General features: G+C 43.0%; 3 protein-coding genes across 8 annotated transcripts in view; 2 read left to right on the top strand and 1 right to left on the bottom strand.

Moving 5' to 3' along the window:
• rtn3 (reticulon 3) overlaps positions 1-11,480 on the bottom strand; it is a 32,664-nt gene extending 21,184 nt beyond the window's left edge. Inside the window, exons 1-2 of one of the 2 annotated variants that reach the window (XM_079295107.1) lie at positions 11,238-11,480; positions 5,022-5,069 (exon numbers count right to left, since the gene is read on the bottom strand). In XM_079295107.1, the coding sequence (XP_079151233.1) occupies positions 5,022-5,069; positions 11,238-11,325 (136 nt within the window). In that variant the 5' untranslated portion in view covers positions 11,326-11,480. The remainder of the gene's footprint in view (positions 1-5,021; positions 5,070-11,237) is intronic. The other variant, XM_079295108.1, reaches the window with a different exon arrangement.
• Positions 11,481-12,337: 857 nt separating this feature from the next.
• Positions 12,338-21,231, top strand: men1 (multiple endocrine neoplasia I). The gene is made up of 10 exons (XM_079295422.1): positions 12,338-12,477; positions 13,797-14,278; positions 14,377-14,585; positions 14,854-14,982; positions 15,303-15,343; positions 15,441-15,528; positions 15,681-15,817; positions 18,533-18,677; positions 19,618-19,791; positions 19,927-21,231. Exons 2-10 carry the CDS (start codon positions 13,843-13,845, stop codon positions 20,449-20,451), a joined length of 1,884 nt encoding a protein of 627 aa, XP_079151548.1. The 5' UTR covers positions 12,338-12,477; positions 13,797-13,842; the 3' UTR covers positions 20,452-21,231.
• A 1,554-nt stretch (positions 21,232-22,785) lies between these two features.
• Positions 22,786-26,750, top strand: part of map4k2 (mitogen-activated protein kinase kinase kinase kinase 2) — a 53,034-nt gene continuing 49,069 nt past the window's right edge. For all 5 annotated transcript variants that reach the window (XM_079295482.1, XM_079295484.1, XM_079295486.1 and 2 more), the window contains exon 1: positions 22,786-23,008. In XM_079295482.1, the coding sequence (XP_079151608.1) occupies positions 22,916-23,008 (93 nt within the window). In that variant the 5' untranslated portion in view covers positions 22,786-22,915. The remainder of the gene's footprint in view (positions 23,009-26,750) is intronic.

Genomic DNA, 26,750 nt, shown 5'->3' on the forward strand with positions numbered 1-26,750 from the left:
TCTGGGGGCTCCAGATCTCTGGTCCACATGGTCTTCTTGTCATCTGACACATTGTGTTTAACATCCGTGCCAACTGGTGGACTGACGGGAGGAGATGGGGAGTCAAAGCCGGAAGGAGGTGCAGGCGAAGCTGGAAGCATCGAATTAAGATTTGATGTAGCCTGGGCACCTGACTTTTCCTGCTGATCCCACGTGTAGGCTGTTGGCAAAAAGCTTAGGTCAAACCCAGACTCTTCCTCAACACTTGACTGCTTGTGTGCATCAATGAATTCATCCTTCAGTTTTGGAGCTTCAGCAGGAGAATCCATGAAAGCAGCAGGGACACCAGCAAAGGCAGCAGGAGCATCAGGTATAACTATGCAAGTCCCCTTCTCCTTTGATGCAACATTCTCAGAAGTCAGCATGCCTTTAATTAAATCTACAGCATCAAAGTCTGGCACAGGAGGTAAATGAGTCTTCATCCACTCTTCGGTTTCTTCAAATTCATTCACTTGCCTTAAATCTCCAAGCACTTCAAAGGGGGATTCTGGTGACTCCTGATCAACTGAACCTTCTCTTTTCTGGACAGTTGGTGTCATTTTATCAGTGGAAGATTTGGGGGTCTCCGCATGAGATTTGGGGATGTCAGTGGAACATTTGGGGGCATCAGTGGAACATTTGGGGGCGTCAGTGGAAAATTTGGGGGCGTCAGTGGAATATTTGGGGGCGTCAGTGGAATATTTGGGGGCGTCAGTGGAATATTTGGGGGCGTCAGTGGAATATTTGGGGGCGTCAGTGGAAAATTTGGGGGCGTCAGTGGAAAATTTGGGGGCGTCAGTGGAAAATTTGGGGGCGTCAGTGGGAGTTTTTTCATGGTGGCGGTCTCTAAAGTGAGAGAACCCTCCATCACTTCTAAAATCAGGTTCCTTCTTTTTGGCGGCAAGAGCTTCCAGTGCCTTTATTCGCTCTGATACAGGAGATATTATCGGCGAATCCAGCTGTCCATCCGGCGGCCCCGCTTCACTCCCATAATTATCAGGGGTGAATGAGCCAGGTTGAGAAGGAAAGCGGAGGGATGTCGTAACGCCTTCGCAGGGCTTGTCGGAGCCTAGGACGCCTACATCGGCGTGTATGAAGAACGACAGTGAAGAGGAAAAAGGAGGGGAGGTCATATAAATCACAGTAGTACCCCAACACTAAACTCCCATGCACTTCTATTATTTAGCGAGGCCTTAATGTTGCAGCCCAAGCATTCATGCATTGCACCATGAACATATAAGATTCATATAATGGCTCTTCACCTTTTGCATGCCGCTTTTACCTACTCCACAAAGTTCAGGCAGCACTCAGTATGGCAGCTTAAATTATTTGAATGATCGGATAAAGCAGCAAAATAAATAAAATCTCACCACGTGTGACGATGGTGACTGCATGTCAGTTGCAATTTGTATAGCAAATGCATACTTGCTATACACTTGCAGGATTGAAAGCAATTTCTTTTTGCTATGGTTTATCTTATTGCTTGTTTGTGAACAGTATACAACATTTCATTAATACAATTGTCAGTCACTATTACACTTGAAAAGATTTTGTCCTGTAAACTGCTCTCAGATAAAATAAATATGGTGATAGTGTGTGATATTGTTTAATGTTGATATTTCCAAAACCCAGAATTGCCGAGGCAATACAACATAAACATATAATTGGTATCAACTAGTTTCCTTAGTTCCATGTAATCTGAGCGGTTACTTAAGCCCCTAGTGTGTAAAATTGTATTTTTTCAATTTTCTAGGAAAACTCACAGCGGCTGCTACCCTCAATGTAAAAAGCCAATGTCAGTTTAACAGAAAGCATAACATAATGCCACAATAAAACTGAAAAGCTTGTAACTGCTGACTGAATTGTATAAATAACAGTAACTTCATGAGTTCTGCTAATGGTGACTGCGTTAAGATAGTGAAGTAACAAACAGGTATGAGATATAAAAGGCTTCTCTAAAAACAAGCCAAAAGGTCAGAAAGATAAACTGCCTGTACTTACAACCCAAAGACTTTTTGTACTGTAGCATATATATATATTCTAATTAGGGATGTTACAATAGCAGAAATGTAGTAGTCAAGACCAACACCAGTTAAAGTATCCAATTCGATACCACAGTAAAAAAACTAAAACAAAACACTTAGAGCTTGTGTTAAGATAGTTGAATAAGTCTTAATTCACTCTGTAATATCTATTTTATATTGCTGTGGAAATTACCTTCTGAGCCGCCGATTCAACACACTTGGTCTAGAGTTCTGCTACCAACCTGAAGGTTCCCAACAAAGCACTTCTTGTTGCATAAAGCTTCGGGTTCGGATGACTTTGAGCTTCTTTATTTTCAAACTATTTTTTCAGACATTTCTTTTTCTCTTCCTGACTGTGCCAATCTTTATGTGCACAGTCTAAGTAGATGTCCAGTCGGTAAAGGGAAGGAGACAGAGCTAAGACAATGCATTACATTAACCTGGTAAACGGTTACAAACACTCTGAAGAGTTGCATTCATACGTTGTGGTTGGTTACTTGCTACATAATTAGTATTTGTTAACTGCCTCAATATTATGTAATGTTCTGATACTAGAATGATGAAAATATACCAAAAAGTAAAATACTGCTGTCCCAGTGCAGTTAATCAGGTCATTTGAACACCACACAGCTGAGGAGGCGTTTATGGTCACCATGATGGCAGGGCCAACCTCCCAAGCCATGTGGCCCCTTAGCTATCCTGGAGGCCACCGAGATCTAAAGATGTTCTAAGCAACTGTTCCAACAATCACATGATCCGTCTCTGCGCCAATGATCTATGTCACCCAACATCGAGGCATTATGACGGGGAATTGGCAGCTATATTAGGCCATGAACGTCAGCTGCCCAGCTTAACCTGAAGGCCAACCCCAACCTCTGACCAACTAGTTTGACCTTTACCCATTACACAATCTGAAAAACGTATTTCCAGATCCACCAGTACTGCAAGGTCCAGGTTTTTCCTTCTTCAACTTTGCAATGTTTGCCGTGTTGTCAACATGATCCCATGACCCCACCCCTATCGCTGCATAGACACTTTTCCTCTGATGGCCAACTGACTGGTCCACTTTGTCTTGGACTGCCACCTCCCCTGTCCCCACAATACAATGCCTTGTTCAAACTAGGCCACATGAACGGACTTTCCATCTCGCCAACAGCGTTGTAGTCCTTTTGGCTCTGTACTGATAACAAAATCCCAAACCGCTCGTGCTCCGAGAATAAATCCACAGATTTTACCTTGGGTTCCAGAGGGACTATGAACTATAATTCATGAGTGGCTTTATGACCATGGTTCAGATAAAGCTGTCAACAACTTTGCTTTGTAATATGCCACTGTTCATGTGCCATCTGCCAAATTAAGCCTCAGACGCCTTCCATGTCTGATTTATATAATCTGCTCTGTACAGTAACTGGGGATGAGTGATCATGTATGGTCTTTTAATACTTGTCACTCAAACTAAATAAAGTGGGATGAATAACTAAAGTTCAACAATATAAGCATTTACACTGAAATCCCAGGCATTGATTTACTGATAAACTATAGTGATGCAAAAGCCAAGTCAGATATCGTTGCTGAGAAGCAGTGAGTCGGTAAGAGTTCCACAGGGAGCAGTCACGTACTGTCATTCCTCACTTACGAGTGACTAGGTTGGATGTTTTTGATATAAGTATATAATGGTTATGTGACTAAGAATACTTTGTAGTTCCTGTTATCATCTACCCTACTCTACTTAGATCCTAATAGAGAACCATTAACAAATCGCTTTTACTTTTATTTGTTCACACAAGTATAAACCTCTAACACTGATGAGAATCAAAGCACAAAAATAAAAAAATAGGAAAATAAAGAAGCAAAACTGATCAAAGAAGACCTACTACTTAATGCTTAAGCGGGGATGCGAGGCATGCACAAAGCCTACAAAGCCAGAAGCAGATAGGGGGTGGAGGGCGAGTGAGCAGCCACAGGCGATGGCGGACCCAGGCCGCTGGGCGGTGGATGATACCTCCAGTGCCACTCATCCTCTGGGGCCCGGCTGCTACTGGGGCTGAGCGGAGCTTGAATACTAGGGCAGCAGGAAGCTGGTGCCCTCCCCAGAGACACCAACCTGATCCATTTTTAGGTTTCTGCTCTTGTGCGCACAATGTGAACTTGAACTTCTCTGCTTTCTTAAAATAAGGTGGCAATCTTGGGATTATCTTAAACCTACAGCGAGTGCTGCTGACCTAATTAATGCTCGCTAGCAGGCGGTAAAAAGTGAATTGGATCATATTGCTAGCAGCTGCAGAGGGGTGGTTTTACTGGACTGATTCTTGGTGTGTGTGTGAAGATTCTGGAGATAGGTGAGTAGCAGTGAACGGACCAAGACTTGTTTTGATTGATGCTAGTGACTACTGCTGATTTATGCCAATTGTATCAATCACCACCAAGGCAACTGAGGCACGTTATCCAAAGTGTACCACATGTGCTAATGTCTGTACGAGCATCAGCTGGTCAGACTATGGCTATGCCTGCAGCCCTTACAATAAATTAACAATGTAACCTGTCAATAGGTCAAGATGGCTATTTACAGCATGAGCTAGAAAGGCTTCATCTCAAGTTACAGCAGGGGTTGGGGGAGGTGACGAGAAGCACCAATACCATATGTCATTGAGGGCAGCAGGAGTTGTGCTGCCTGGCTAACTTACAATTAGTGCAGCAACTGAGGGTTAGCAGTGTTGGAAACAGATGGAATAGCATGACAAGGTTTATAGGATAAGGGGTGGGTAAAGACCGGTCGAGCTGGGAGAGGAGCTGGGGTTAGAACCGGAGTTCACCACGTTGCTGGTTTCTTTGCTGGTTCGTGTTTTGACTGGACTCTGGTGAGCAGGAGAGGGGCACTAGAAAGAGGGATGAAGTAGAGCGGTACAGCAGCAGGCTGGCGAGAGAGTACAGGACAGAGGGTGAGAGATGGCGAGCAGTGTAAGCGAACCATACACTTGCCTTGAGGAGACTGAATGAGAGATACAGGCGAAGAGGAAAGAAAGGAATCTGAAAAAGTAAGGACAGAAGAATGATCATCCTAGAAGAGGAAGAAAATAAGTCCTATCCACTGAACCCATTCAAAGGAAGAGAAGACAATAGTTAACTTATCCAGCCTTAACAACTCTACAAAAGAAGAACTTTAGATAAAGACCAGAAAATGAAAACAGAGTAGCCCTATTTATATGCCATTTGTTTACTTCAGTAAACCTACAATGACTTTAACACATGCACTTATATTTGCTATACAGGAAAGAGACCAAGACAGTTTAATTAAGAAGCAGACAAAAGCACTTCCCACTTTGCTTTAGTGTTGCTATGAGCAAACAGAAAGGCTTCCCACAAATGAACTACAGTCAAAAGACCATTTCTTCTTAAGTACTTCTCCCAAGGCTTATGTTGCTACCATGGAAACTAAAGACAAAAATATTTCATGTGCACTAAATAAACAAAATAGGGATGCTAATTTTCTTTTCCCCTGACAGATAGGAGACCCTCATTAACTCAACTGACAAGATGAGTGCCTTGCTGTGGTTGAAGTGCAACAATAACCGATGCACAAACGGGTTGAATCCATCATTTATCAGCAGCTTCAGTGTATGAGCTAAACAGGCAACCGAGTCCTCGGTTCATCCGTCAGGAAGAGTTAGCAACCGCGATGTTGCGTGTATCTTCGTGGACTCATGCAGCCACTTTCCCAGTAAGTCTCCACCGCCTCAATTAGTTTAGCTGAGAGGTTGTCAGCTGTGTATCGTGTCAGTGTACTGCACGCCCGACGTAACGTATCGTCTGAGCGAGCGAGAGGGAGAGGAGCGTGTGATGCGGAGTATGAAGTTTGCATTAACGTTAGAGCTGTGAACGCAGTAGTGCAAGTGTGTATACGGTTTATTTGTCGATGAATAAATGCTACAACACTTGAAGACTGAAGCAAAGTTCAAGTGTCTTATTTGCCTGCTGATAATTAAAGTGAAGGGGGTTAGCGACAAGTTTGGCCCAGGCTCAATTAAGGTGGGTTAACCTTTAAGGTGGACTAGCTATTCACATTTTAGTGACAAGTCTCTCCTCAAAGTTTTGCACAGTTTTAAAAAATATTTTTTGCAGTTTAACAGATTTTTCAACACACTAACTGCTTAATTGTTATCACCATTCAACGGTTAACTATTAACATTGCTGGTCAAAAGCGGGCGACTGTGGCTAAATGGAGAGCAGGGCCCTCTTTCAATCCCCGGCTCCGCTAGTTGCATGTCAAGGTGTCCTTGAGCAAGACACTTAACCCCAAAATTGCTCCCGTAGCCGTGCCTATGGTGTATGAATGTGATAGAATCTGAAATGTAAGTCGCTTTGAATAAAAGCGTCTGCTAAATGCCTAATGTAATGTAAAAAGCATGACCCGGTCCTTTTGTCTGTGGTTTGGTCTAGGCCCTTTAGTTAAGGAAAATCGTACAGCTTCAAATCATACGTTCTTCCATTTTTGGCATTAACAGTTTGTGTTTGTCCTTTTCCTGTCTCAAAATGATGATGTCCCTGTGCACAAAAGCAAGCTCCATAAATAAATGGTCTTTTCCAGTTTATGTTGAAGAACTTGACTGCTCTGGTTTCGAGGAGAAGAGGAAGTCATTAGGGAGCTCACACCTCATTCGGTTGAGAATGCCAGGAGAGAAATATCTTGAGTCATGGGTACGGACTGAAGATGTGTGAGAGTTTAAGGTTTACTAAGGGAGGGGCTTAAGGTTCAGCTCAGTTGGAGTTTCTACATGCTGCGTAGGTTGGTGTGCCCTTGCAGTGCAGCATTCCTTCTCTCACATTCATGGGGCTGTTACCGTCTGAACGCACCACACCTTCACTTTTTAAGCACAGTGCCAGCTCTAAGTCTTACTTACACATTTGTGAAATTATTGGATGTTGAATTAAAGAGGGATGAGAAAAGATACGGGCCGCTAAAAATTATATAGACCTAAAGATGAAAATAAATTCACAAGAATTAACAACCCTGTGCACATTAAAAATGTGCATAAATAGCATAATAAAAAATGAAATTTAAGAATCACAAACACTGTCACTGTCGACAAATCTGCACATGCATATGAAGTTAAGCGACTATAATAACAAAACACATATGGTATGTTGTTATGGAAGAAGGCATTTTCTATAAAATACTGAAAAACACACTAATATATGTATGTGATGGTGTTTTGAACACAGCAGAGAATAGAAAGCTGAATACATGAATGAGACTAAACATATTAGAAGTTAGTATAGATGTCCAACTGGGTCTGTCCCACTGGCTAATTTAAGGTGTCCATTGATAATATACAAAAGCTGGATTAATGCAGCTTTAAACTATGTTGTAGAAATGTTTTGTTTTTTGTGACAAGAGTTAGACTGCCTTCAGTCACAGTGTAGATTCCTATTAGTACAGTTCTTTATTAACCCTGACAATAAAAAAAAAAAACTGTTGGAAGCTTTCCACTGAGGCCTTGGCTTGTCCGGCTCATCTGCTTGTGGAAGTGATGGTGCAGGGCGGGTCTACTGCCATTCCTGCCCTTGCTGCTCTCGCTACCCTGTACAGTCTACCCCTGAGGGCTATCTCATAGCCTTTGTGACCTCAGTGATGTGGTCTGCTCCAGCAGGGAGCAGGGGGGAGAACTCTGTTCCTTGAAGCTTCGCTTGTGCGCTTCACTTTTAGGTGCTTTACACTGAACACCTTTCTTGATGGATGAGTCAAAAGTATTTTCGGTTCATTGATATACGAGTTAATTTCACAATATTGATAAGAATAAATTAAATAGAAGTAAACCAGCATGGAAGCTATATTTCCAGTCAGATTGCAAGTTTAGGAAGGTAGGGTGTGTTTATTATAGCTGTGCATCGATGCGCTTGGGATGCTACCAACGACAGTAATTGGAGTTACGCTAACTCATCTAAATGGTAGATTGTGATTTCGACAATGCCAAAGCAGGGGAAAATAATCAGTTTTTCCTCAGTTCAGCTCAGCTCACTAAAAGGTAATAGATCAAACTGAAAGGTGGGATTTGATGCCTCCAGCAATATAAAAGGTTAGACTGCTCATATGAGAACATTCCTATGAGGGAATATGAGCCCAGAGACAGCTGACCAGGCAACTACAGTTATCAAACTGTGAGCTAATGATCACTGTTTAAGTCTCTGTAACAATCAATGACACGATAATGATCTTTGATAAGCATTTTTCATTCAAAAAAACAAAAAAAAACTGTTTCCGATTGTGAGATTACAACCAACGCAGCAATACATGGATTGATTCAATGGCGAACTTCCTCTGTAAATCTGATGCAATGTAGTTTGAGAAATGAGGTCCTCATTTTTAAGTGTGCCACTTCCTTTGTGACTAGTGTCACTCATCAGTGTGCGAGTCAAGTGAAACGGGCTCAGCTACAGACAGGAGAGGCAGGCCGGGCCATCTGGTAACAGTGACGTCCACCGACTGAAAGATAATACTCGTGTAGTTTACCACTGAAAATACTCGGCAGTACCAGGCCTGGGCCATGTGGACTAAATGTCATCTTTGACAGAATACCTCGATATCCTTTATGTGGCAATATTTTAGGACAATTCAGTATTTAATAATAGTAGTTCCAGTATCATGGAAATGAACAGAACCGTGCCGTACCCAACACTCCACTGAAAACTCTTTTAGAGAGAAATAATGTATTATTGACTTATTATTTCCAATTGTTCCGACTTAGCTGTTTTTTTTATTGTTAAACTAGAGGCGGCTAAGACAAGACAGTTTTACTTGTCTAACGTTCGTCAAACTGTGTCAATATTTTAAGCTAACTTCAACGTACGTTTCGTGATGCTAACTATGGAGGTTAGCTGAGTAAATATCTAATGCCAGGAAAAGAAAAAATAAATACATGAGGCCCCGCTTCCAAGACAGGAAAGCTGATCTTTGATTAAGTTATCATTTCAAATCCACACTTCCTGTAGATGTTTCACATTAAAAGACAGTAGCAGGTTTTAATGTGAAACATATGTTCAAGAAGTGTTCAGTTTTATTGAGTAGCTTAACTGAAAAAAAGCTGAGTGAAAGAAAGTGCTGTGAAACTAGTGAATGAAAAACATTTCTGTCATTGCACTGGTGGAATTCATACCAATTTTTAATTAATAACAAATTTAAAACAGGTTCAGAGAAGAGGGAAGATTCTTCTAAAATGTCATCAAATATACCTATAAATAAGGGAATTAGGCTGAACATGTCTCTGATTTGAGCCTGAGAAACAACGAATCTTATCAAACCTGTCTGCCTGAAAACACTCCAATCCATAAATAATCATCTGTGGTCGATGATTTCACAATAAAATAAATAAATAATAAATCTTCATTTTTGGGGTTTCATGTCAATACACTAAAATACATAGATGTCTTAAAATACAAAAGTTGACAAAAGTGTCAACACTTCCAAGCTTCAAAGTATGTCTGAGTGGGAAGATCCAAACACTGTTCCCATTTGACATGGAGGCAGAGTAGGGCCCAAAGCCCATATTTTGTGGTGACTCAGCAGTGCTGTAATGACTCAGATTGGCAGAGGGCAAGGTCTGTTATCCGTCATGGAATGTCTAGAAAAAACAAAAAATAATTAATTCCGGGCTATAAAAAAACTATCCTGCATGAGATATCGTCAAGCAAAACAATTTCCAAACTCGCTCATGGCTGCTAATTTTGTGGGACTAATAAATTATTATTCAGTCAATTTTTTAATCATACATTACATGACATGATTGAAAGCATGGAAAATAATGGTCTTGAGTGCTTTCTGATGTGAATGTGTGTGCACTTCCTCTTGTGTCCCAGTAGCTTTCTATTACTCTTATTTTATTTCTGCATTCCTCTCCTTATTGATATCAATTTCCAAGACCAAATCGAAATTCAGTGAGGCATCACGAGCCACACCCATGACCACACGTGGCATCATTCTTCAAGGCCTACAATCCCTTTGATTAACAGAACATTGCTTTTGAAGGATTTAAAAATGGCTCACATGAGGTGGCTGACTGAGCCATGGAGTTCAAATCAGAAAGCTTAACACAGCCACAAAACACGCTGTGCGCACACACACGCGCGCGCTGAAGCTGCCACTCCCTCTAACACAGTAAGCTGTCAATTAGCCCATGGGAAACAAACGTGTTCCTTTGTTTTTAATTAGGCTCGTCTGGGCTGTGAAACCTGAAAATCTAAAAACCACTGAAAACTGGAGGTGGTGACAGGTAGTAGACATACAGGAATGATGGTAGTGCGGCTCTTCAGGCTGGATGGTTCTGGGCCTGTTTTCATGATCAAGACACAAAAGGGCAGTGCGCCTTTAAGAGGTCCTGCCTTCACAGTAGCCCAGTAACAATGCATCTGCAGTGCACCGCATCGCAACATTTAGCACCGATAACGCTTTGTCACCCCACACGTTATTGTCAAAACTGTCATGTAACGGGCATTTACTCATCAACAAACATATCCACCAAGTAGAACATGACGCAAGGCAGTAGTAACAGTCATTAGGATAACGTTTCAATTCGGCTAAGACCAAATGCCCTTAGAAGAAAGTATTTTAATTCCTTTGTTTTATTTTTCCCCAAAATGAGCCCAGTTGCTAATCACGCAGTCTCCTCGTGGATGAATTAGTCTCCTTTGGATAAATTGACGCTGCTCAGTAATGAGCAATGTTGCCCCATAATTCTGAGTTGCGTTGCTTGACTGATCAAATATATGGTTTAGTTCACTGTCTTGCCTCATGCTCTACAACATTGGCTGTAACATTCGACTGCGGCTCCGCTTATAACATAACAAAAAAACGTTTAGCAAGACATTATCGAGGTAAAAACACGTATACCGTACCCAGAGGCAGGCCAAAGCAATAGGGCATGTAAGTAGCAGTGTGTCCGGATAAGTTCACTACCACAGGTGTTTCCAATTATAGCTTAAACAGGCTTAATCAGCTACACACAGGCCAACAACACAAAATAAAAGAGAAGCGTTTCTACATTACAGCTTAAATATTCAAAGTTGAATTATTACATTATGGTATTGACGCAACTTAAACCTGTGAAATCCTTAATGCCTGCAATTAAAAATAGTAAGTAATGTTAAAATAATTGGTTAAAAGTGACATTTGGCTCGCTGACTTAACGTTAGTGTGTTTCTTACCGGATAGCTTTGATTCTTTAGCAGAATTCTGTCCATCGGCGAGCCCTTGCGACGAAGATATCTGGGCGGATTGAGTCGTTGGATCCATTTTACTGTAGTTACACTGCACACAGGCGATAAAATGTCTGGCGTCTCAATGTAAATGGTCGGTTACTGTCCTTTGAAGACGTATATGTCGTCTGACTTTGCTCAAATTTCCCCAAGAGCAAGACTCGGATCCGCACCTTAACGCAACGTCCGAGCACTGACAGAGCAGCATAGATGGCAGGAAACAAGGCGGACTAGGGAGGCGGAAACCAAACATGTCGGGATGGGACACGTTCAATGTCTTCGCTCAGGCTCCTACATCTGAGGACCAACTTTAATGAATACGACTTGTATCTGAGATCAAGTACAATAACATAAAATAATAACAAAAAATGACTACCAATTGTCATTTGTTTATTGATCTGCCATCCTCTCTGTAGTTTGAAAATATATTCCAGAGACCTTTGTATTCGTAAAATTCAACTGTTTGTCTTTTTTGTGGTGAAGTTCATACGCGATATAGTAAAATTCGACAGCATTTGAATGCAGCATAAGGAATATTCTTGAACACAGACACCATGTTATCGTCTATGTTCATAGCTGCTCTCAACAACAGTGGGGGTTTGTGTTTCGGACATTAACTGTTACAGGCTGCATTACACACATTTCGAGTAAATTATATCAAAATATTTATACCGAAACATTATGAGATACATCTGGATAAATATTTGTTGAATGCATAAACTGGTGTGTGTTTGAGTTGTGTAACAAAGTCAGCCATGGCCATATTGATAAAACTGTTTTTTAACAATGATGACGATGCAGTGACTTCACGGCTACACACATGTCGAAACTGTGTGTTTTTAATGTAGCTTGTTTTCCATTATGTAATGGTTGCCTTTGTTCCATTTTGTAGCACTATATCATAGATCAGCATCATACTGCCCTCTACTGGTGGAGTTTACAAATACGATTATATCGACTACATTTCCCAGCATACATGAGACGGTCCCGTGTGCGCAGGGCTTCATAGCTGTAACCATGGGGATGGGCCTATCCCCGTTCAACACCGACGTATCGATGTGAGATCTGCTCCGTTACGCAAACGTGGAGCTTGGGAGCACACTGCAGGTGACGATCGGGCAGACTGAACTGCGCGGCAAAAGAAGGGAGACACAAACAAAAACATGTGGCTGAGGCTGTGAGAAAACGGGTAAGTTATCTCTTACACATTGCTCCGATTGTATGCTGATAAGAGTTCAGAGTTATTCAGCGGCATATTGTGGCGATATATTTTGCTGGAGTAGTAGGTTGATGAGCGTTATCCAAAAGTGGGTTTAGCTAACTAGCAGCTCGTTAGCTTGTTAGCTGCTTCTGACAAACAGCCGTCATTCAGCCGGCTACTACGGAGCTGTGTTGGTCACAGTGTGTGGCTCACTCTGGTTCAGGATATGTCTCTACTTTATCTCACTTAATAAACAGCGTAACGTTAGTATTCATTCAACAAACCAAAGCCAGCCTAAATGGGTAGCTAGCTAACGGTAACTTAACTTAGTAAAGTTAGCTAGTTAGCCTACATCGGCTAACCGGGCTTTCAAATAAATGAATCAAACAATATTGCGGTCTGTATTGAAATACGGAAAGTATTTGTGATGTTGCGGAGACATATCAACGTATTGAACGACATCCCGAACCCAGATGTTTTCATCTTTTGAATTGAATGTGGCTGACGTTAACGCTACTTCTGTAGCGGTAGGAGTGCCCCGCCCACCAAAGCGCCATATAGCCCATGTTAGCGGCATTGATGTAACCAGCATGATGCAACGAGTCAAGCTGCTCAGCTGCGGGTCAGTGTCTACTAGGTTTATGTTGTATGTGTTAAGCGTGTGTCAGTTATAGTAATATGGGCAACATTATTATCGTTGAGATTATCAACGGGACGTTTAATAATGCCGACTCGTCTCCAGACTAGCTCGATAAAACCTATGACAAGAAATGTTGCTTTTCTTTCAATAAAGCGTGACACAAGTCTGGCTTCTCTGTAAACTTGTTCACCACCTCATGGGGAGACCCAAACCTACAATGAATGTATCTACTAGTATTAGAAGTATTGTGCATGTGTCAAAGCCGGACCTATCTTCTTCCTCTGGGTCCTAGAGAGATAACATTCAATGAGCCTCACTGTTCCTTCATTACCATGAACACACACATTGTATCTTATTTTGACTCAATCCCACATACGACCTGCAGCCACACCAACGACCTGCAGCCACACCAAATACACCTAATGTTGCTGAAAATCCCTCAGAAATGTTCCATAACCTCCCGTGAGAGTAACGTTGGCTATAAAACTACAGTGGCCAGCTCTGAGCTGTTTTTATAGTTTTATGTCCTCAATGGCTTGGAGAAAGCAAATCAGTCTTCCTTATCACGAAGGATTCTTCAGAACCTTTTTCTTTTTTTTAACTCTGCCTACTTTCTACAGTGTGTGATATTGATTTGGAGTTGAACTGACTGCTGTGTAACATTTAGTACTGCAGGTACTGAGGAGAGCATCGGAGTTGACCGACCGTGGATCATGGGTTTGCAGTCAGTTCAGAAGAAGCACTTCCCCCTGCGGGGGATCGACGGCGTGGTTCAGCTGTTTGACGCCGAGCTCCGCAAGTCTGAGCCGGACCTGGCCCTCCTCTCCCTGGTCCTGGGTTTTGTCGAGCATTTCCTAGCCGTAAACCGGGTCATCCCCATAAACGTTCCGGGGGTCCGGTTTGAGCCTCTGGAGCCGGACTGTCCCAACTCCTGCTTCCCCACGGTGGAGCTGGGCATGATTTCTGCACTGTACGAGCGCTTCACAGCCCAGATCCGCGGCGCGGTGGACCTGTCCCAGTTCCGGAGGACGGCTGCAGGTTCCAGCAGGGAGCTGGTGAAGAAAGTGTCCGATGTGATCTGGAACAGCCTAAGCCGCTCTTACTTCAAGGACCGGGCCCACATCCAGTCCCTCTTCAGTCTCATCACTGGTACCACATCACGAGGATTACCGTGTTTGTTACCGTGATCAACTTAAAGTGAGTGCTGTCAAATTTATGGAAATAATTCTGAATTACATCTGAACCAGGTACCAAACTGGACAGCTCCGGTGTGGCATTCGCAGTGGTGGCAGCCTGCCAGGTTCTGGGTCTGAAGGACGTCCACCTGGGACTGTCTGAGGACCACGCCTGGGTGATTTTCAGCAAAAACGGGGAAGAGACGGCCGAGGTCACCTGGCACGGAAAGGGCAACGAGGACCGGAGAGGGCAAACAGTGGCAGCGGGAGTCAACGAGAAGGTGAGGCCCACCTCCACTCAATAAGGACGAGAAGAAACCCTCAAGCACCGTTCAAATACAAAATATAACTAAAAAGAGGGCATCAGTTATTTTTATAGTGGGTACAGACCAGTATGTTTTTACCCATAACGTTATGAGTAAATGTCCCATTTGTAATATTTTGTGCTTCTTTATTTCTGCAACCTCTCCAAATGAAGGAAACGATTAATAATGCATTGTATTTGATATCCACATTCCTGCAAACCTCTCCTGTCTGTGTGTCCCTCAGAGCTGGCTGTACCTGAAGGGCTCCTACATGAAGTGTGACAGAAACATGGAGGTGGCCTTCATGGTCTGTGCCATCAACCCCTCGCTGGACCTGCACACCGACAGCTCCGAGCTCCTGCAGCTGCAACAGGTGAGCTCTGCAATTTGTAGCGAGCAGCGGGTCGTCTCATATCTGTTTTTGTTAATCTCCCGGAACACTCCACAGCTGTCAGTTTCACAGTAGAGGCTGGAGGAAGCGGTGACCTAAATGTCTCAGAGACGGTCTAAAACGGAACCATTTGATTTTCTCTTTTGTCGTGCACTTTAATTACTCACAATTCATTTTGCACATTTGTGTTTCTTATTTACAGCTTACATTGTTGTTAATGTTTATAATCTGACACTTAGTGTTTGTGAGATGAATTTTCATGAGCTGCCTGTGTTACTCCTCCTGCTCTCTTTATCGAACAGAAACTCCTGTGGTTGCTGTATGATCGAGGCGACCTGGACAGGTGAGTTTGCGTTGATGAAGTTGATAAGAAATTAAACGTGACTTGTAAGCCTGCTAAACTCCACAACCTCCTCCTCCTCTCCTGTACTGTGTTCCAGGTATCCTATGGCCATGGGCACTCTGGCAGACCTTGAAGATCAGGATCCAATCCCAGGCAAGGAGAACCCCATGAAAATCCACCTCAAGGTTAGTCTGTAGAGAGGAATCCACCAGGTCACACAGCAGTGAGACTGGTAGGATGTGAGGAAATGTTTCTTTAAGCTCCAGTATTGAACTATTCCAACCAGAACGGGTTGATGATTTAATAGGAATTCTTCATGTGTCTCTCTCTCTCTCAGGCTGTGAGCTCTGCTCAGAAGCACTACAACAACGAGCACATCTACCCCTACATGTACCTGGCTGGTTTCCATTACAGACACAGGGCTGTGCGGGAGGCGTTGAGGGCCTGGGCCGAGGCCGCTCAGGTCATGCAGGAGTGAGTTCACGCTGCTTTAACACACTGGTGTGACGCAGGTTAAAGTTTAGAAGGAATGAGTTCCACGCTCAAATGGGAACTGTGGCGTTCAAAGGCAACAAGACAATACGCGTAATTAACAGTAGAGAGTTGAGTCCACGATCAGTGTTAATATGATTGGCTGGTTGCATGATGTAAGTGTGTTGGGTACCCTCCCAGCATGCACTGGGGCAATCAATTCCTGGACCGAAGTCTCGTTTTATGTGTTTCTGCGCTGTTACTGGTGTCATGGTGTTTTCCATGGCCCTCCACAATGTTTCCTCACTGTCACCACTGTCTGACGGTCAGATAGTAGCAGTCAATGTGTGATGGTGGCTGTATGATTGGTGGAGATTGTGTTTAACATACCTGCAAACTTGTCGCTTTTCGGCGAAATTCGCCGTTTTGAATCAAAATATATCATCCACGATTCGTGTAGATCCGTAGACTTTTTTTCGGGGGGGGGGGGGGGGGGGGTCAACTGGCCAGCCAGCGTTTCTCAGATTGGAGTGAGTGTTTTCTTGGCATTATAACATCTTTGATGTGATGTGTCTCGTCTTGGCCAATTAGCGTTAAGCTGTCTACACATGCTTTCCCTCCGTTACAGTTTACGCTACGTTATGTTCCGTTACCGTTCACACTTGCCGGGTTAAGTTAACATCCACTGCATGCGGAACTTTGTCGACTGTTAACGTTTGTCATAATCGCGATTTAGGAGGTAAAAACGTAACGTGATGAAACATGCAGCCCCCCCGTGTTCCGGTTCAGTTCACCCGGTCACTCATTAACGTTAAACCCGAACATTTAAACCCGGCGCATCTGGTTGCAGGTTGTTTTTTAACTCAAAGTAGAATGAGGATTATTTCGTGGTCAGAATAACTTTCATGATGATGAGGCCCAGATATGCGATGATGAGCTCAAAGAGCTTCAGGGAGAGGATGCTGTTTGTGTAGCGTAGCTTGACACAGGGCTGAGCTGTGAGTGGAGCTGGGCCTGGATAGAGGTGGAGGTCTAAACAGACGTGAGTACAGCTTCCTGCTGTCAGTGTTTTAAATACATTGATATTCAGGGTATGCTAAATGCAGCCTCTGCTCCACGGAGATGAACTACAGCAACAAGGGCTCATGTGCCCTCTCATCACACTGTACACACTGTTCACTGTAATGACCACAGCCAGTGGACCAACAGTCCCACGTTGCTCCCAAGAACCCTGAAGTAATGAGGGTTACGGTGCCTGTACCTTCAATTCAGCAGGTTGCTAATGCAGAGGAGTGTGTATAGATCACAGCTATTATTTTACTCTTGATAAGCTCCCTTAGCCAGAGTAGATTATCATTTTCTTTTCAATAATTGAACTGTATTGAATGCATATTAATTGCAAATGGAAGATAGGCCACAATTCTAACAGCTTTACAGTAACAGTGGAAGTTAATATTAATATTATCAATGAAAACGAATCACTTTATTTGTACAGGCGATGGTTCTCGCTACTCTTGCTATCTTTGTTAGCCCCCCCCCCCCCCCCCCCCCCCCCGCTGACAGGGTTTCGGGCTTGTCACCTTTTGCAGGGCTGGTTTAATTATGGGTCTCTCTTCATTAAAAATAATAATTGGCATAAATAGATTGAGGACTTGCTGCTCTAAAAACAGTTCCAGGTGAATTTTAAGACTGATTAAAAAGATCCAGACTTTTCTGTCAGTACACTGCTGTTTTGATGCCATTTCTTGTTAATTTATTTTTTGAGTGGCATTCTAGAGGAATTCAATTTATAAACAAATAACTTCTGAAGACCAGCAGGGCTAACAGAGAGCGCAGAGACGTAATGATGCTCGGATGCTTACTTTTTCATTTAGTTCTCATCTCACTTTTATTGTCATCAAGCAATATTTTTGACATAGTTGTTTTTAAAATGAATCGAAGAAATAATTTGTTTTCAAAATGGCCCGTGTGTCGCATCAACCGGTGCCCTCAGTTGTTATTTCGCCAGGCGACCACAAGATGGCAGTAAATGCAAAGCTATTTTCCCTGACTTGTGTTGTGACCACAAAAAAAGAAAGAAATTAAAACAGAATGCATTTCTCAGCCTTCTAATCTAAAAGATAGGTATTAAAGTCAAGTGATGTGACGGCTGAGTTTGAGTTCTGGTTGAGATTGTCCTCTGGTGGCTTTCCAGTCCCAGTGAGTGAGAGGGTGTGGCTCCTGAGCCAGGAAGTGTCCAGCATCCTCGCGCTCTCTCCTCCCGTTAAACACACAGCTCAAAATACCAGCTCGGACACACCAGGCCACATTCCCTCCCCATCCATCAGCTTCCTTTTCCTGCTTCCCCCATTGTTCTTCAACTTCAGCTCGCCCTCTGTGCGCCGTCCATAAGAGGGAGTGTGTGTGTGTGTGTGTGTGTGTGTGTGTGTGTGTGTGTGTATTCCTAACAGTGGATTCTTAGTAGATTATGCAGCACAGTTCACATGTCTGGACTGTTGCAATGACTTCAGTAATCAGCATGTTGCCTCCACCCTGCAGGACATCTAACAGCCCTTTCTTAATTTAAGAACTTGATGTAATGATGTATTTTGTAAAGCAGAAGTAGATGAAAATCCATTTGATTTGTAAAATGACATTCTCAGTCCGATCTTGCAGAACATATTCTGACTCCCTCACCACTGTTATTAATAGTCCTTCTCCTCTCACCTGCTCTTGCAGGTATAACTATTTCCGTGAGGACGAGGAGATCTACAAGGAGTTCTTTGACATTGCCAACGATGTTATCCCCACTCTGCTGAAGGAGACGACCGCTGCTGCAGAGAGTCCTGGGGAGGAGGGAGAAGGGGGGGAAGGAGCTGACCAGGCAAGTATCCCCAGCCAGAGAAGAGCTGCAACCCAGCACAATATATCTTCAGATCTGGTCCGCTCATTTGTTTTACAGCGTTTGCTTTTTGGATATTAAAGGGAGAGTTCAGTTGTTTTGAAGTGTGGCTGTATGAGGTACTTCTAAATAGTCTGTGTGTTACCTCCTGTAGACTTTGAAGAAACAGACAGGAGTATCAGCATGGGAGCAAAGCGATGCACTGCTGTAGACGGGGGCAGCAGCAAAATGTGTTTAAGACACCTAAAATAATCCGTATCCGTTTAAATGTATGCTATATTTACAATATTTTCATCCTTTATCTTGCTGTCAGACAGCCCTTCCCAACAAGGAGCTGAAGCTGTTATCTATGCTCTATTCAAAGCCACAAGACTCCTTTCACAAAATCACTCATTTTACCTGACAACACGGGAGCTTCCGGGCTACCGCTGCTATCGGTTAATTTGTTTGTGTGATCGTGTCTTTTTGGTGTTTTATAAGGTTAGTTCCGATTCACCAAAGTCACACAAATACAAACTAACTAGCTGCTGGAGACAGCTGACTAGACCAGCAAGTCCTGTGTTGGGCGAGATAAAATTCAAAATGTTGTCAATGGAGGCTCGTGACTGTGAAAGAGCATCAGTCAGAGAGGGCTGTCTGACAGCAAGGTAGAGGGGTGAACATCTGATGATATCAGCAGCCTAGTTCTAATGTAAGTGTTTGCTGTGCGGAGATTCATGCATGACTGAATTAAAACAGGTTGCACCACACAGAGCAGTTATCCTGTAGAGTTACATTGTTACTGCAGGGTAGAACTGCTGTTTAGCTGAACCAAATGAGAAACCCCCGTTGCTAATGAATGACTTGTTCAGAGAGCTATACATTATTACACCCGCCGTTCATACCGGGTGAAACTAACTAACAGTCAGTACTCTGATTTCAGGAGCACCCCAAGCAGGCAGCAGCCCTCTCAGCACTCCAGGACCCAGAATGCTTTGCCCACCTGCTGTGTTTCTATGATGGCATCTGCAAATGGGAGGAGGGCAGTCCCACGCCGGTCCTTCATGTGGGCTGGGCCACCTACCTGGTCCAGTCTCTGAGCCGCTTTGATGCTCAGGTGAGAAACCCAGAACAGCTCCGCCTTTGAACTTGAAAATGACCGCAGCCATTACAAACTGTCAGTAGAAAGATGTGGCCGACATGTGGATCGATGCTTTGTAGCTAAAATTGGGTTTGTGGTCTGATTCCAAAGGTGCGCCAGAAGGTGTCGATCATCATCAAGGAGCCAGAGTCCCAGGATGATGACGACATGTCCAGCGACGACCCCCGGGAGGGCCGCAGACGAGCCCCCAGGAGAGAGTCCAAGCTGGATGAGCAGGGCTCTCCTCCTGGTGCTCCCTCCTCCCCCTCCACTCAGCCCCCAGCTGCTGCAGCAGTAGCAGCCCAGCCCAAGAAGATAGGGGAGGGAGGGGGCCGTCGACGCTCCTCCCAGGGCCTGCGGGCCGGGGATGCTGAAGGAAAACCAAAGTCCCCCAGCCTGGATTCTTCGCCCTCATCCCAGCAACAGGCATCCCCGTCCCCGGCCGGCCCCGTGGTCGCCTTCCAGAGCGAGAAGATGAAGGGGATGAAGGGGCTGCTGTGTGCAGCCAAGGTGAACTCCAGCGCCATCAAGCTGCAGCTCACCGCCCAGTCACAGGTCCAGATGAAGAGGCAGAAGAGCACGCCGGCCGGGGACTACTCCATGTCCTTCATGAAGCGGCAGCGCAAGTCCCTCTAGACGTGCTGGTTGTTGCAGGAGTTGGTGAGAAATGGGAGGAGATACTGTGAACAGCAACGCGGTGACCCGATTAACCTCGCTTTTGTTTGTGAAACGTTTTTGTTTTGTTTTGTTACCAGTGTTTTCATCCAGACGCCCGCTTGAGTCAACATCCTCTTCATTCCAGCAATATATTTGACTTGCAACACTCGAGTTAAACGTCACGTATCAGGTTTAAAAAGGAAGGAGTGAAACATTTCATTCTGTTTTTATTTACGACTTTCTGGAGGAACTGTCTGGTTTTCTAGAGTTGTAAACACTCATTCGTCATTAGTTTGTGTTTTAATTGGCAGCCAATTGCACACTGACTACTAGCTTGTCATTGACTTACATGTGGATGTTTTGAAGCCAAAGTAACGAGGATGACCAGAATGCTGCATACAGATGTGTAAATATCAACTTGTACCGTTAGGACCCTGTCCATGACTGAAGCCTTGGAAGTGATTCATTTAGGACAGTTACTGTGTAACATTGTCCACTTCTGTTCTATCGACAGCTTATTTCTTGCCAGCTCTATGTTGCCTTACTTTGCCTTTGTTCTTATCTAAAGTAGACGGCCTTTAGTTCGGAGAATAGCTACGCCGGGCCTATTTCTAATGATTAGAGAAGACCAGGAAGACCATGCACTGTTGAGACTGTGGAGCCACATTAGGTGGCCCCTGTTACATCCTATTTGCTTGATGACTTGTGGTTATTGTTCTTGTTTTTTTTGTATCTGCAAGTAATAAAGACCTGATAAAAACTGAATTTGGGGATGTGTGTTAGATATAGAAGTTATTATTAGGGCATTATTTCACAAGTGAGTGAGCTGTAAGAGGCTGCAGAGCAGGGGAAGACAATGGTGCACATACACCCTAGTTTGTAACAAGCTTTAGGAAAATAAGAGCATAAATGAGGACTGTTGAGGCAGACAAATGAGGAGCAGGAAGAGAGCTGCACTGAAAGTAAAAGTCTGGTGCTTGTCATGTAGCTGTGGTTTAGCAGAGGTGTCTGAGATACTACAGTTGCAGACTGATCAGTGATTACTGGCGACTGCAGGCTCATGGTAATCAAACTTCAATGGGACTGCAGGTGGCATAGTTCCATTCTGTCATGAATCACTACCACACTACAAAATATGTAAACCACGACGTGGAACAGATTCAAGAGAACGTGGATGTGATACAAGACAGTCAACGACTAATAGTATTCAGCCCTTTCCCACCACAAGAGAAACAAATATGAAATGTTTTTAAATGAGACAAGGTCCATATTTTTGAATCAATAATTCTGACTTTTTAACATCAGAAATGTGAGATATTTGATCTATTTTGAATTATGTGTCAAATGTTTGACTTTAGTCAAAGATATGAAATGACAGGTCAGGATTCTGATACTTCTGACAAAATGATGAGACGATGATGTGCACAGCACCAAACACAAAGTAACTCACAGCTGAGGCTGTTTTCCAGTCAGGTATTCATTTTACCAAAGTATTGGACATTTCTTAAGTTGTAAGTTTAAATGATGACACACTGAGTCGATATTACACAATGAGAGCCGTCCTCGACTAAAGAAGTTCTCAGTCAACTCACACTCGTACAATTTTGTCAACTACTTAATGAGTTGATTTTGACACAACAGCGCCATTTTAATGTTGTGTTTACCAGAGATGTACTCATACGTTTCTTAGACAGAAGACATGATCAAAGGAGTGATCGACAAAAGAGGTCTTCGTTGACTGACGATGAGCACAGATTAGTCACTAATCGAGGAAGAGCGGCAGCCCCAGTCAAAACTGACATTTGTATAAATTGTAAGTAAATCCAAATAAGACTTTTCTTTCTTTGTAAAATGAAGTTTGGCTTTTCAAGTCAAAGTCAAAATGAATAGACTTTGATATGTAATAGTTTTCACTCCTACATTTCTGTCTTAAAATGGAAGTTTGACAGAGTCTTGCATTTATTTTACTTCATTTATAAAAATTTCTAAATATTTAACAGTTTCTCAAAATAAGTTTGTCGTTATTTTGTCAATATTTAGGTATTTATTTTGTCATCATGTCTAAATGTTGAGCTATATTTGTCTTGTTCTGGCACAAGCAGGCTTCCATAGCTCACAGAGTAAACGACTTGTCTTGAATTTTTCTTCTTTCTTTTTTTTTTACAGTGTGCAGTGACTTCGCTCATGCGTGATTTGACTTCAGCGCCACTCGAGACTATTTGCACGCAGACGCCTCTAGTGTGTCAACCCAAGCGGAGTTGCGCGCGTCTGCCAGCCGGATCGATACACCAGCAATTAGTCAGCGACAATTAGTTCATATTAACTAGTCAGTCAGTCAGTCAGTGAGCGCGCGCTCATCTGCTGCTGCTTTCTCCCCGAACAACTACAGCCGGGATGTGTGAGTAGAGAGCCAGGCTCACCCACCACAGAGGAGTCCCCGATCATGGATAGGATAGGGGTGTCATTCCTGGATCCTTTGGACGACTACGAGCTGGTCCACCGGATTGGGTGCGGTACCTACGGAGATGTGTTCAAGGTGAGTGAGAATAACGTTTCCTCGTGTTTTCACCGCAGCGGAGAGAAAAACCCCTCCACCAGAGATTCTGTCTCTGCTCACACACATCGGGGTTATCTCACTTCCTCATCAAGGTGACGGTGTTTGTGGAGAAGTGCGATATGTTTTCAAATGTAGTGCTGCATTTGGGAGGTTTTCATAGCCTGAGATATAATATCAAGAGATGTGTCGTATTGCCTCTGTCAGGGTTAAACTGCCTTTTCACCTGCAGATCACTCAATCAGATACATATCATATATGTCAAAATAATGTTCACATTATAAGAAAAAGATACTTTAGAGCTCAACATTATTTAAGAGGATCTTTGGGAAATAGTCAGTGGAAAGGAGACACAAAACACTGTGCGCGTGTGCCATTATGTCATTACAATAAAGTCATTTAACCATTTGAACCCTGAATGAAATAGACGTATCCCTTTTAAACAGGCAGGCATTGCATCAGCCTGTTGCATCAGTTGTGCTACAGGTTCATATAGTTTTCATACAGGTGGGCAAAATTGATAAAATATCCTATCATGATGTGATTTCATATTATGACATTGATATATCATAGTATTTCTAATTACATGGATACTGTAAGTACCCAGACAGGATAGTCTGTTTTCTGCTGATTCCAGAATAAAAATACCAGACTAGAGCTGCAGCGATTAGTCGATCAATTGTTCGACGGGAATTTATCTGCAACAATTTTAATAGACCGATTAATCTGATGAATCACTTTGACAGCAGAAATGTCAAATATTCCTTCTTCTTAAGATGTCGAATTCATCATATATAATAGAGGTCGCAGTAGGCTTTAAACAAATGTGATTTTGTCATACTTTTCTAAATACAGGCGTTTTATGATAAACAAAATAATTGAAATAAGTTATTTTCAGAATAACTAAGGAAATAATCATACTTGTGGCCCTGTATCTAACTAATCAACGCACTTGATGTTAAAATGTTAGATATCACAAAATATAAACAGTCTGGCAACAGTCTGACTGTGTTTATATAATCAGAGATTCTATTGTAATATCAGCTCACCTACGTATCGAGTAGGAAACTGGCTCACGTCACGATTGGAGCGTCAGGATGCAAACATCCTGTGCCGTTAAACCGCCCCGGTGCCTTGCGCATCATGCAGAAGCAACACAATAATTAGTATTGTTTCTTTCTTTTACGTCCCATACCAGAAACATGGAGGGCCTTTATGATAAAGACCAATGTTTCATCTGCCTGCGATAGAAGTCTTCACAGATTCAACCCGTTTTACTGCCGTTTTGTTTTTCTCATGGGAACTCTTCTAGCGTGTCTCCAGTTTTTTTTTTTTTTTTTTTTTAAAGTGGTGTGTGCATGATGAGCGTGCCAAACTGTGCACGTTATGTTCTGGGCTGAGCATTCAATCAGTGCGACAGCGGCTCCGGAAACTATGCTTCCTTCGTACAGCTGGATGAGAAGTGCAGTGCAAAGCCCCGTAGTGTGTCAGTAAGGCCTCCAGCACAGCTCAGTGCTCCTCCTCACAGATTCTTCCACTGTGAGCTCTGCTGGAGGGCTGAGCCACAGACTGAACAGCTTCATAGCAGGAGCATGGCAGAGGCGCTTGTCCTGTATGTTGCATTCTCCACTGTGGCTTGTCCTGTTATTTGCCAGTGTCTGGAAGTGAAGCTGTTGGGTGAGATAATTGAGTTGTGTTTTTCAAAATAAACTTTAATTTGGCAAGTTTTATTTTGACTTCTTGTTTCCTGTCTTCAGTCGTTATCTCTTAAATCCAAATCCCAGATTATGTTTGTTCATAATGTACCCATGACTCTTACTTTGGTGAGTAGCGCTGATTGTAACACCTTCGAGACCTTTTTCCCCACATGTCGGCACCGATTCACAGTCAACTGGACACAATGAGTCTCAAGACTACAAGTCTGTAGAGTAAATAAATCTGTTAGAAAAGAAGTGTACTCTATTTTAGCTCTGCTTTGGTCTCCACCACCTCCTGAGAATAATATCAGTCTCTTTAGCTGCTGAATGCTTCACTGTGCAGTGGCTTTTCAGAGCGGTTCCACTGATAACAACTACTAATATGAGGGTTTAGTTCTGTCCCACTGTCAAATTGCAGAGTGTTTGACGACTCTCTCGCAGACATTTTGAGCTCTTAATGAACCCTTTCCGTAGGGAATTACCCACAATTCATTGCAATGTAACACAGGAGTTTCCATTGGAAGCATGGAGGCGTAAACAAAGGGGACGGCACAGGTGTGTTCAGCCTGAAATATTACACTTACTCAGAATTACGGATTAAAGATGGAACATAAAAACACATGCCATCAGAAGAATGGAAGCAGAGATTATATGTCACAGATTTATTATTTCATCAAACTTTTCATTTTGTCATTGAAGGTGTTTTGACAAAATCGAGTAAATAGATTATCTGAAATTACCTCATCTTGTGAGGAAAGAGCCTGGAAGACGTTCAAATTAAGGAGTCAAAAGTTCAAATAAATACCCACAATTGTACACAATTTTTTGACGTTGTCATGGAAACGTGATATGTTGCAGCAAAGTGTTGTCCCATTCGTATTTACCAACATTTACCAGATGATGCCAGTTACAGTAAAGCAAGCGATCCCTTACACATCACACATACTCCTTCATCTTTTGTTGCAGCTATGATTTACTTGCAGTACACACAGAGCTCCATAAGAACTCAAAACGCTGTTCGAACTTCAATCCCAACATTCTGACGTGAGCAATGTTCAGCTGACTTTACCACAGCCGTCTCTGCACTTGTGTAACATGTGGACATATTGCAGCCTGTGCGTCTGCTGTGAACGGCACCAGCACTGCATACAGTGTACACAATAGCACATTATCACTCCCACTGCTGCCGCTGGTGGGTTTGGTGGAACTGGAACTGCGGTAGTCGAGGGTGAAACCTCTGGACATGTGACTGTGTGGGCTTTCAATGGACTCTCATTCCACTGCTATTATTCAGAGGAAAGTCAGCTTGATCTTGATCCATGTTGTCCTGTGGCTTCGACCAGATACAGGCTATTCAATTCAAAGGAATTCAGAAGTTGTTGGTTTTTTTGTCATACCTACACCAACTTTTAAAAGTGTTTGCCAGGCTGGCAACCAGGCATCAGCTTTTGGTTGCCGAAACTGAAAATATACGGTTGCCGTTTTTTAGTTGCCTTATATTTGGGGTAATCAAGATACCAAGCAGTTGTACCTCAGCTTAATAATGAAAATTGAACATAAAAGACTAAAAACTTAACAGTACCTTTGCAAAACTCTTCGTAATTTCTTTCTGATACTCTGGTGTATATGCTAGCAGTTGTCCAGCTGTTGTCATGTTCTTCACAGATCCCAACATCCGCTTGTCCATCGGCTCTACTTTGAGAATGTGAATCCTCTCTCACATACAGCTGAAGAGACTCGGGGGCACTTGCTGTCCATATTTTATATGATGAAAAGTGGTTGCCCGTTTCTCATAATGGCAACCCTTAGTGTCGAGCCCTAAGCTGTCATTTTAGCATGAAAAGTAATTGGAAATACCAGGAATTCAACCCTCGATTGTCATGAACTTGGTTACATTCATCCATGGTTTTTACTGTAAATGCAGATGGTGAGATCAGTGGCAGTATTCCATTTCGTTTTTTTTCCCAGGAAGAAAGCATATATGTTTCACACATTTAGATTCCTCATCTGGGTTTTTAGCTGTGAGA

The sequence above is a fragment of the Melanostigma gelatinosum genome, assembly GCF_949748355.1.
Source record: "Melanostigma gelatinosum genome assembly, chromosome: 23".
Lineage (NCBI taxonomy): Eukaryota > Metazoa > Chordata > Actinopteri > Perciformes > Zoarcidae > Melanostigma > Melanostigma gelatinosum.

Excerpts from the sequence above, each read along its gene's own strand:
- men1 (XM_079295422.1), top strand. The coding sequence starts at position 13,843 with ATGGGTTTGCAGTCAGTTCAGAAGAAGCACTTCCCCCTGCGGGGGATC. Across the intron at positions 15,818-18,532 it reads GCCGCTCAGGTCATGCAGGA|GTATAACTATTTCCGTGAGG; the intron begins GTGAGTTCACGC and ends CTGCTCTTGCAG. Across the intron at positions 18,678-19,617 it reads GGGGGGAAGGAGCTGACCAG|GAGCACCCCAAGCAGGCAGC; the intron begins GCAAGTATCCCC and ends CTCTGATTTCAG.